This window comes from Kryptolebias marmoratus, linkage group LG1 (genome assembly GCF_001649575.2).
Source record: "Kryptolebias marmoratus isolate JLee-2015 linkage group LG1, ASM164957v2, whole genome shotgun sequence".
Classification (NCBI taxonomy): Eukaryota; Metazoa; Chordata; class Actinopteri; order Cyprinodontiformes; family Rivulidae; genus Kryptolebias; species Kryptolebias marmoratus.
In genome coordinates, this window is record NC_051430.1 from 10,432,337 (window position 1) to 10,443,327 (window position 10,991).

Here is a 10,991-nt window from a genome sequence, read left to right on the forward strand (position 1 = left end):
TTTGGTGGACTTATATACATAAAAAAGGAAAGAAAGAAAAGACAATCCTCTTTTCTCAAGTGCATTGTTCAGTTTAAAATCCCTGTAATTATGTTCACAGAGAAATGTGGTAAACTGAGACATAATGGACTTTGTCCTCCATGGACAAAGAGGTGAATGAGGGTTTTTTTGTTTGTTTGTTTATTTTTACCTCAATGCAGGAACTATGAGCCTTGAAAATATACAAAGAAATGTGTTCTGTTAAAGTTTTTGAATGTATTATTTTTCTCTCATCAGTGCCTGACTGGGTAAAAGTTATAGTTGGTTATGTGACAATTAACAGTCCTTTTGGCTCATGTGTGATCAATTGCATTAGAAGAGGGCCATTTGTTACAGCCTTATCTTTCTAGCTGATGTTAAGAAGGACTGAATTATTCATTATCAGACAGTTCTGAGATAGAGTGGAAACCAAACAAAGATTATGGCTTCAGATATGCTATCTCACACAAGGGTATATTTGCATGTAGCCCACCCCAGGACACGCTTGAGTGTTTGGTGTCTAATTGCAACGTTTTGAAGAGAGCCATAGAAAATATAATGCTCAAAATTATATCTTCTTTTTTCATTTTTACAGATACATTTTAAAACTTTTACCATGGTTTTATTACAAATCAGAGTGTTTTAAAAAATGATGAACTAAATAAAGTGATTTTTTTTTATTATTATTATGTAGCTGCAGCATTGAGGCACCTATTACTGCAAAGTACAAATGCTAGTCTCAAAAGTCCAGAAACAAAAACATGCATTTGTTTGTCAATTAACTGTTTACTTTTTTTCTGTATTTGTAAGAGTTTTCAACCTTATGTGGTATTACAAAAGCTGTCCTAGGTGCTGATAAGTGTGGGAGTTCTGCCATCCAGCGGTTAGCTTTTAAACGTGCCATCGGAACGAAAAGGTTTGTTCCTACCCGAGTTACAAAATGTGTTGCACCGAGAAAACGGTTCGCTTTGGTTGAATTTCTGTTTTAGTAAGTATGCTTTTTTTGTCCTCACGAGTTATGAAACACATCTGTGCCACATAAAGGCTAGAATGTCTATAAATAGCTTCAGTTTACGACATTTAAGGGAGAGTTTGTTCCGTTTAATTTTAGCTTGTGGTAGCTTTAGCTTAGGTAACATTCGCGGTGTAACATTCGATGTAACACGGAGAAAAGATGTAAGTCGTATCATAACAAGAGTGGCATAGGAATATATCAAATACCCTGCAGCTAATACACACACATGTTTCGGCGGCAGTTAGCTTTTGAGTGGGAAAATTACTGTGTCCTAAATTATAAAATAAATCTCTACTGCATCTATGCTAAATTTGGTAATAACCACCCTCTTAATGGTACATACGTGATATTCAATTAAACGTAATATAAAGTAGACCTGTTCACTTTGACTGGTATTGTTCACTGTTTGATAAGATTTTTTATTTTGCTTGTTTGTACTGCGCATGAATGTCACAAAATTCTATAAACATATCACTATATACACTGAAATATTTATTTAGCACAGAGTTTCGTCATTACATTCTCTTACTCTGATGATGCGCGTTCGCAGTGTATTTGTAACCTCGTGATTTTCTTGCTGAATCTGCTTTTCTCATTCTGCTGCCTCCCACCTCCTCATCCAGCAAATGGACTGACATCAGCCAGCAGAAATGCTACTGAAAGATTTTCCCCGGGAAGCCCTGATGCGGCCTTTGTCTAGGAATGAAGTGTTTGGCATGTTAGTGAGGCTGACCATCTTTGGTGCAGCCACATACTACAGCATCAAATGGGTGGTAGAAGCAATGGACCCTACCTCTAAACAGAAAAATCAAGCCAAGAAAAGGGTAAGTAGAACCTAAGTAGAAGAACATGTAGTTGTTAAATACTAAAAGCCAAGATAAGATACTATCAAGTTTATAATCGTCTTGTGCTGTCATCGTGTCTCTCCAGGCAGAGCAGCTGATGAAGAGAATAGGTGTCGAGGGCGTCAAACTGACCGAGTACGAGATGAACATCGCGTCTCATCTAGTTGATCCACAAACTATAAAGGTAGCCTGTAATCCTGCATCAGTGAAAGTGTGATTATCACGTGTTTTGAAACTTTTTCTGTTCCTTTCTCAAAGTCTGAGTGCTCCTTGATTCTGTCTTTTTGCAGGTGTCCTGGAGAGATATCGCAGGTCTGGATGAGATCATCCATGAGCTCCAAGACACAGTTATACTACCGTTCCAAAAGAGACACCTGTTACCTGAATCCAAACTCTTCCAGCCTCCTAAAGGTACCCAAGCATTAAACCTACCAAATATGATCAGCATTCTTATGATTGTTGTGGGAGTAAAAGAGAATGAGATTGTAAAATATATCAAATGCTTTTAGCAAGTTTTATGACAATGCTTTATTTGGCTTTGTTCTCTGGTATGAACATGAAATAAACAAGTTAAGGACTTGCAACCTTACTTAGTAGAGTTAAATGCCTATAATCTGTAACTATTTGATATTTAAAGCTATACTAGTGTAGTCATGTCCTTACCAGAGACAGAAGTCCTCTAACTTTCTGATCTGTGTTTGGAAATCAGTCTGGCTGCACATTCGTGTTGGTGGACGGGATTTACGTCTAGGTTATCTGGTTTATTTAATGTCATTGTAACAAACAATTACATTTTTTATAATTTTTTCATTTTGTCAGCAGCAAGTAAGAGCCACCTGTTCAGTTTAGATTTAGGTATTGCAGAAAATCCCACTTAGCTGAGATATATATATATTTTTTTATCTTTAAGACATGTAACAGCTGTGCAGTACATTCGTGGCTCAGTATTTAGTCTTTCTTTAATCCTAAATATCAGCAGAGATGTTCTTTTGGGCAAACCTTTCAGCCCACCATCAGTTTTAGGAAGTTCATCTTCTGAAAAGTTTACTTGCATTGACAAATTAATCACAGATTTCTTCTTTTACACTTATTTGGTCAGCTTTAGATTGGAAACAATAGACCAATTTTGTTAACCGTGTACCAGGGGATTTCTTAGATATACTATGTTCAAGATTATTACAGGAAAAACTGCCATCTACAATAGATTTTATATTAAATTTATATATTTTTTTCTTTCTTTTTGCTGTTGGCATGGTGCCAATGAATGACCTATTGGTTGCTGCGTTATTGCTACACTTTTTAATGAGCTTTTCAGCCTTTTTTTTTCCTGCATAGTTTTCTATCTCTGTAGGAGTTGTAGCTCTTCTCACAACTGATTTCAGACCTAAACAGTTTAATTGCATCATTTGGGTTTTTTTTTCAATCCGAATTCCTTGCACAATATCTTTTTATTCTGAGGAAATAAACTGTGGCCAATTTATGCACTTTGCATAAGTTAAAAGACACAAAGAGTGAAAGTGTCTTTTAAAAATATGTATTCAAAGGTAATTCATAAATTGATCCTGTTATTTACTGAAGCAAACATTTTTTAATTGCATGATGAGGCTATATGCTAGCCTTGTGCCATTGTGTTTTTGCACATAAAAATCTATCTATTTAGAGGACAAATTCATTAAAACAAATTCTCTCTGATTTACTCTGTTCTTCGGTGAATGCCTGCAGCCTTTTACTTCCCAAACATCCCTCAAATCAGGCATGTTAAGCTGCAAGCAAAAAACAGCCATCAAAAGTTCCCAGGAGGTCCGTCCTCACACTGTTGGACTTCAGTGTCTGTCTTCATTTTTATTGTGAACAGAAATGATTTGAGTTCATTAAAATAAAAAAAATAAAAAACCCAACAAACTTTAAAGTTAATGGTTAACTGAAGTTTTTCTAATTCATTTCAGCTTATCTTCTAGCTCTTCTTATTCTTGCTCAAAGCCATGGAGTCCATTGTGCTTTCGTCTAGAACAAAGCTTTATCCACTTGACAGAGTGACAGCAGAGGATCAGATCGAGGCATACTTTACTGTCTGTAGAGAGTTTTTACTGTTTTTCACACAACTTTGGTCTAAGCCTCTGGATGACTCAACCTCCAAAATGAGTTGCTTAAGAAATCCAGTTCAGTTCCTAGACTTAAGGAATCATTTTTTTTTTATCAGATAGGCTTTAAAACAGTTCTCTGTGGGATTAGATCATTTAAGATGGGTTAGGTTTTCTGCTTTTTTACTGTAGAAGACAAACGTATACAAGTAACAATCAATATGACCGCAAAGGGAGTAAATAAGATGAAACAGTTGATCTTAATTTCACCCTTTGTCTCTACAGGTGTTTTATTATTTGGTCCTCCGGGTTGCGGGAAGACCATGATCGCCAAGGCAACAGCTAAAGCCTCAGGATGCAAGTTTATCAACCTCCAGGCCTCCACGCTGACAGATATGTGGTACGGTGAATCCCAGAAACTGACTGCCGCAGTCTTCTCTTTAGCTGTCAAAATTCAGCCTTGTATCATCTTCATCGATGAGATCGGTGAGTTTCACTAACGTGATGTACCTCAAAAGTAATATCTTGTAAGATTTTAGTTGGTTACAAATTTGATTTCATTTTATAAATAGCTATAGGGCAAATAAATCAATTAGTTTACTTAAGAATTTAATTTATATAAACCTGGAAAATCACCTAAAGCTGCATCAAACCCAGAATATTTGTCTTAATTACAGAATTATAAGTGAGGATTTTAGTTACCTTGTTCAGACTACTAACCCATCTATCTACTCAGTCATTTCTGTGTTGGACAGGAATTTTTAAAGTTGGACGATGTGGGCACTGAGTGTCTTCTGTCTCTTGTGTGTCAGAGTCATTTTTGAGAAATCGATCCAGCCTGGACCACGAGGCCACAGCCATGATGAAGGCCCAGTTCATGAGTCTGTGGGATGGACTGGACACCTCCGCAACCACCCAGGTAACACACACACAGCCTTTTTCTTAGAATGTGAAGTACCTACTTGAATAAAGCCACTTGTTATTGAGCAGGTGGTGATTTGTGAAATTTTAGGTGATGGTGATGGGAGCTACAAACAGGCCGCAGGACGTGGATCCAGCAATCCTGCGTAGGATGCCCGCCACATTCTATGTCGGCCTGCCAGTAAGCTGTGTACGCATACACCAGCTGAGTACATTCAGTCTAAATGAGTACAAATATTACATAAAATACATCATTATATTAAGTAATGTTTGGATTGGTGAAATAAAGCTCTTTTCTTCAACAGCATTGTTTTACAACAATGTTATGTAAAAGCAGTTTGAAGTTCTTTAGGCAAAACTTGCTGATGATAGACTGGCCAATTTGTTGACACTTAATTGAGGGGTTGTTTTTGTATTCCTTGCTGTAAAATAATCAGCTCTATATACTAATCATGATTGTGCTGTTGTCTTTGCAGAACACAAGGCAAAGAGAAGACATCCTGAGGCTGATTTTAGCAGGGGAAAATGTAAGACGGGACTTCTTCTCACCCTCGTCGGCTGTGGACAACGTTACTCAATTCGCTGCTATGTTGACTCGTTCTGTCGTACCTGTGTTTTCTCTTCTCAGTCAAAGTGAAAGAGCAAATTACATCACACATGAGTTCTTGGCTCTTTACTGGCAGCAAACAGCACCAAAAACTACTGACAACAAAGTCTGTATATCAGTCTGACACTGATGACTGTCTTTTCTTCCCAGCTGAGTAATGCCATTAACCTGAAGGAGATTGCTGAGAGGACGGAAAGTTACTCCGGCAGTGACCTCCGAGAGCTTTGCCGTGACGCAGCCATGTACCGGGTCCGGGACTACGTCCGCAAGGAGCAGATGAGACAGATCGTGCAGCAGCTCCAGGACTGCCAGGAGGAGGAAAGGTAAGATGCAAACACATCCACAAAATTTCACCGTCCTGCTAAACGTCAAACACACGACGGCTGTAATTTGTTTGTAGTGATATTTTCTTTCAGTTACCCTCACAAATATTCAGCCTTTAGACAAAGCAAAGTGAATATAACACACACACACATCTTACACAAAAGCAGTTCAAACTGTGATTCTAAAAAGGGTTTGAAACTGAAAATGATTTATAAAATGATTTGTAAATGTATACACAAGTTAATAATTTAATTTATATTAGTCGTAGGGGGGACAGATAAACATTCTTTAGGGGCTTAGTCCAGTAAAACACAAAAAAGTGACTTTTGTTTGGAGTTTGGACATGACGAGCTGATCAGGCTTGTATTAAACAACATAATTACATTTTGGATCCCAACCTAATAACAGCACATATGGCACAAAAATACAGTTCTATATTTTAACCTAAAGGCCAGTGCAAGTATAAAATAATTGAACATTGTTTTGTTTTTCTGGTACATTTGGACATAATATATCATGGGTGTTTTCAAAATACCAGAAGGATAATTACATAAAATAATATCTAAATGTGGCTAATAAAATTTGGAAATGTGTTTGTTTTAATTAAACACAGTTTTTTGTTTGTTTTATCATCTGAACACATTGAAGCTCATAACTTAGCAAGAGCTATACTAGATACTAAAAACTTAGCTAATAACGAAAGTACTAGTATTCTTTGAAGGAAAATACCCACCACCATTAAAATCATATTATGCTGAGCTGTGACAAAGTTGTAACTGTTTCGGTCAAACCTTGAAAATCTCATGTGATACGTTCTGAATCACACACAAACGAAGGCAACAACATTATCGCCCACCTTCCCCTTTTAGCAGCACAGAAGGCAGAACCTTTGGTGGTTTCTCTGCACAGGCTGGAGTTTATTGATTTATTTGCTATATGTAAACACAATCTGAGAACGTTTTTCAGCCTGAAAAATAAAAATGACAAAAAAAGTAAGACACAATGTGTTTGTCCCAGAGGATCATTTTAATTTGAAACATTGCTGCATCTTTAGTAATGTGTCCTATTTACTTCACATTGCTGCAGCACAAAATGAATTATAAAATATAATCCAAATTCAGTTAACTGTCAGAGCAGTTTTGGTCGCTGTAATCTATCTGTCTGAAGGACTGAGAGGTACAGAAATGACTGAAAGCACATTGGGTCATCCAATTTTCACCGATAAGCAGATCAGTTTTATTTTTCTGTTAAATGAAAACTTGCCGTATTCATGGAGCAAACTATTTTTAGAGAGTGTAAAATATACTGCAGATGTTTAGTACCTTTTTATAGAATATGTAAGGCATGTTTTATTTTAGTTTTTATTTAAACAATCAGTCAAAGGGTAAATATCGGCTTTGTATTTTGCGGGCTTAGGTTAGGTTCAGATTTTGAAGGGACTCCCTACAAACAACTATCAGCGCTGCTCAGTCCTGTGAGTCTTTGAGCCAGATGGATCTGGTTAACTTTGAAAAAAAAATCTAATATTTTATAAAAGGCTTTTAGAAAGCTTTTATAAGAATATTTGATCCCTCTAAGCCGTTTCTCTGCTGTTGCTAGGCAACTGTTCAAACCCCTGTTGGAGCAAAGCGTTATTGTTGGGTGAAAAAAGAAACAACTTTTCAGAGCGCCAAAGAAAAAGAAGTTCCATTATGATGCCAAGCAGCAGCATGTGTCAGATGAGTATTCAGAGGCGGAAGCTTGACGAGTCTCTACAAATGTTCAGTCTTAATGTAGTTCTCAGTGATGCACGAGGATCATCTCATGGTCTTTGGAAAATTACACAGAAACACAACTAATGACATTCTCATTAGCAGCATCTAATGTACGTGAATAAAATAGATTCAGACTAACCTATTACAACTTCAGAAAGTTCAACATATTTAAGTGTAACTTAAGCATATCAAAAATTGGTTTTGGTGTTTCCAGAAAGAAATGGTGTTTTTTAAGGACATACTGTGTAATAAGTCTAAGTAGGTATTTTATACATTATGGTTAATAATAGGGATGTAATAGTGCACCTAAGTTATAGGAAGCTCATGGTTTGGTACAACAGGAAAATCAAACAAATGCCAAATATGAGGATTTTTTTTTCTTTCTCTTTATTTACAGACAATAACCCTCCCAAAAGCAGACAGAAAAATGAGCCACCCTTTCTTATAGGGAGGGTTTAAGGTCATGCACAGTAAAGCAGGATTCGTCAGCTGGTATCTTTACTATAAAATAAAAAAAATAGATAAGAAATTAAAAGAAAGAATTCAAATTGTTTTGTGTTTTCCACCTAATTTCAACTGTGTCCTTCATGCCCTGTGTCAAACACAAAAATTTGATGAAGTCAAGAAAATGTCACAAAAAACAAATACAACTAAACAAAGAAACAAGGAGGGATCAGCTTCAGTTAACTTCACGTAGAAAAGTGAATCACTCACCCCCAGCTGTTCAGCTAGCAGGGGGCTAGTGTAGGATAATAAGTACACAAATGGGCTGCCATAGTGCTTTCAGAGTGCACAATAGATGACATTCCTGCTTGCCATACGGGCGCCTCACATCACTCTTCACCGCTCCCCAGCTGCCGCGGATCATGGCCAGGAAACTTTTCCACACAGCTGATTTAAAAACAAACGGGCGCAACTTTATGCTTCTGAGTTATTCTGAACCAGCCACTCATGTTTGTTTGGTTGTGGATCCTTGGTGCCGTGGCTGTTAGCAAAGTGTAGTTAAATGTAACTCTGCGCTCGCTTCTCGATGCAGGCAGTGATCACCTGTGAGTAACATATTCCTGGTGTACTTCAGTGCCAAACATCTGTATTGCGACGGTTCAGTTCAAATACACGAACCGTTACACCTCCAGTCAATAATATCTTCTTTTTTTAAAAAAAAAAAAGGTTCTTTTGCAAAGTAGTGCAACTTTATGAAGGTGATTCTTAGAGCTGAAGATATACAACTCTGGCATTAGATTAAAAAAAAAAACAATATTAGCCAACAGCAATCTGTTATTTATTAGTGGACACAAATCATCCTGTGACAGTAGATAATTTCTTTAACATTTAAAAGGGGGCTCAGCTGTTTGACCTCTCCTTGTGACCTCCTGACCTCTTTATGTCCTTCACTCCAGGCCCGTGGACGAGGAGCGGTTGCGGCCGGTCACCCAGTTGGACCTCCTCTTCGGCCTGGACAAGATGAAGGAATCCAAGCTGGCCACAGCCTCCATGTTACCCAGCGTAGCAGAGGTTCCTCTGGACTGAACCCTGTTTGTGCTCCGCCGACAGGAAACACTCAAAATTCAAAGAAACCAACATTTTTTCAATTTGACTTTTAAAACTCAGCTTTTTTACCATTTCATAGCCATTTATTGTCTTTCCTCAAATCTTTTCCAGGGTTGATCACCATTACGGTGCTTTTTGTAATTGGTCACATCTCTTTTGAAATAGGATAAAGTCAAATTTTATCTCTTTTTTTTTTTTTTTGATCAACCTGTACACAGTACTCAAAATGTAAAATTGCTGCCCTTAAAAATCATTAGTTCTGAATATTTCTTTAAACTGGCGATATATAAAAGATAAATGTATATTGTTATTTATAGATGACATCTGGTAATGATACTAAAAGTATATTTTAATCCAGGAAAGAAAAACAGAAACATTTGATAATATAAGGTCCTTTTAATCTGTTGTGAAAAAACAAACAGTAGCCCATGTGTTTCATGGCTAAGTTTTGGGTGTTGCAGTGCAGCTTATGTGAAGTTACTTTTACTGTAGTATAATGAAGTGAAAAGAGGGTTTTCACTTCAAGACTTTAAGAGAAACACTGATTTGAGTCCTGAGCAACAGTTAAAAAGGGAACTCCTCACTGTTTTGACTCATGCTGTATTTATTTGGACATTATCAATAAGTCTTTTTTGTTTTAATTTGAAGTTTTTTTATGAGCACCTTTAATGTTGTGTTCTGTATGTCAGTCAGAAACTGGCAGCTGCTGATCTCACGTATCAGGTCACTAAATGAAAATGTCTCCTTTTTAGGAGAGCATGGCTTTCAAATCCATGTGTCAGTCAGAAGCTGGCATGCTATTTTAGCTTTTTCTGTGTAAAATAAGCCCCATTGTTTTCCATTTGCTCAGAGCTTGTGCGAAGGGATCCTTTCGTGGCCGTCATCCAGACAGTCCTGCCACACAGTCTGAGCCAGCTGAGGCGAGTACATCGTTCGTCCATGTGGTGGCGCTGTAGCTTCACGGGCCAACCGGTTGTTACAGGTCGCTTTAACTTTGAACCATTTTATCGCATTATGGTAAAAGATAATGCGGTTTTCTTTCTCTCTTATTGGTTTATCTGGTGATGTTTAGGCCTGTGTTACTCTTCATCAGAGTACTTCAGGTGACAGGTAAAGGTCAGAACATTTCCAGGTAAACCAGTGCTGCTTTCGAGGCTGTCTTTTTTTTTGGAGAATAGTTAAAAAAAATAAAAATAAAAAAAACCTTTTTTCTTCATTCATGTCCTTCTTTGCTCAGCACAGACATCCTTCTGCTATAAACATGTTGCCCTTTTGTTACAGTAAGGTTTTATTGTCAAAAATGTGTTTGTGTTGAATGTGCCGTCATAAATGTACTGTAAACTATTTATTAAACTACATCCAACTATAAACATCTCTTGACAATTATTCTTTTTAGCAGAAATAAGCCTGTTTGCCCTTTATACCTGAATTTGTTTAGAGGAAGGAAATAGCTCTTATGAAAACACTGCAACTCATCACCCACCGCAGAAATTATTTGCCCATGTATGTGTGTGTGTTTGTCTGTTAGCAAAATGTCTCATGAACCACTGAACAAATGTTAATTTTTTTATTTTTTTATTTATTTAACCTTTATTTCACCAGGAAAGTCCCACTGAGTCCTGGCCAAGAGGTAGCAAGGTTACAGGAAATTACACAATTTAAAATGCCATACAAAGAGTTATTAAAAACAGTTCCAAATTAAAGATGCCTTCTCAAGTGCTTTCACTCTAGTCTTAAAATAAAATAATACTCATTGGCTCTACAACTGATTCAGCTTTTGAGTCAACCCCATTCAAGATGGCCGCCACAGCTCATCGATCTTAAAAAAAAAACACAAAAATTGTTATAACTCTTGGCAATTTTACCGACATTGAC

General features: G+C 37.0%; 1 protein-coding gene across 3 annotated transcripts; it reads left to right on the forward strand.

Annotated features, from left to right (window-relative positions):
• Positions 1-911: 911 nt before the first annotated feature.
• atad1a (ATPase family AAA domain containing 1a) lies at positions 912-10,488 on the forward strand. Of its 3 annotated transcripts, none has more exons than XM_017414502.3 (10): positions 912-1,006; positions 1,657-1,857; positions 1,964-2,062; positions 2,169-2,289; positions 4,245-4,445; positions 4,772-4,878; positions 4,972-5,070; positions 5,357-5,407; positions 5,638-5,810; positions 8,966-10,488. In XM_017414502.3, the coding sequence occupies exons 2-10, from the start codon at positions 1,684-1,686 to the stop codon at positions 9,093-9,095; spliced, it is 1,155 nt and encodes a 384-aa protein (XP_017269991.1). In that variant the 5' UTR covers positions 912-1,006; positions 1,657-1,683; the 3' UTR covers positions 9,096-10,488. The 3 variants fall into 3 exon arrangements, with proteins under 3 accessions (XP_017269991.1, XP_017269993.1, XP_017269994.1); XM_017414504.3 differs by having other exon boundaries at positions 4,972-5,061; XM_017414505.3 differs by lacking the exon at positions 8,966-10,488 and having other exon boundaries at positions 5,357-5,779.
• The last annotated feature ends 503 nt before the right edge of the window (positions 10,489-10,991 follow it).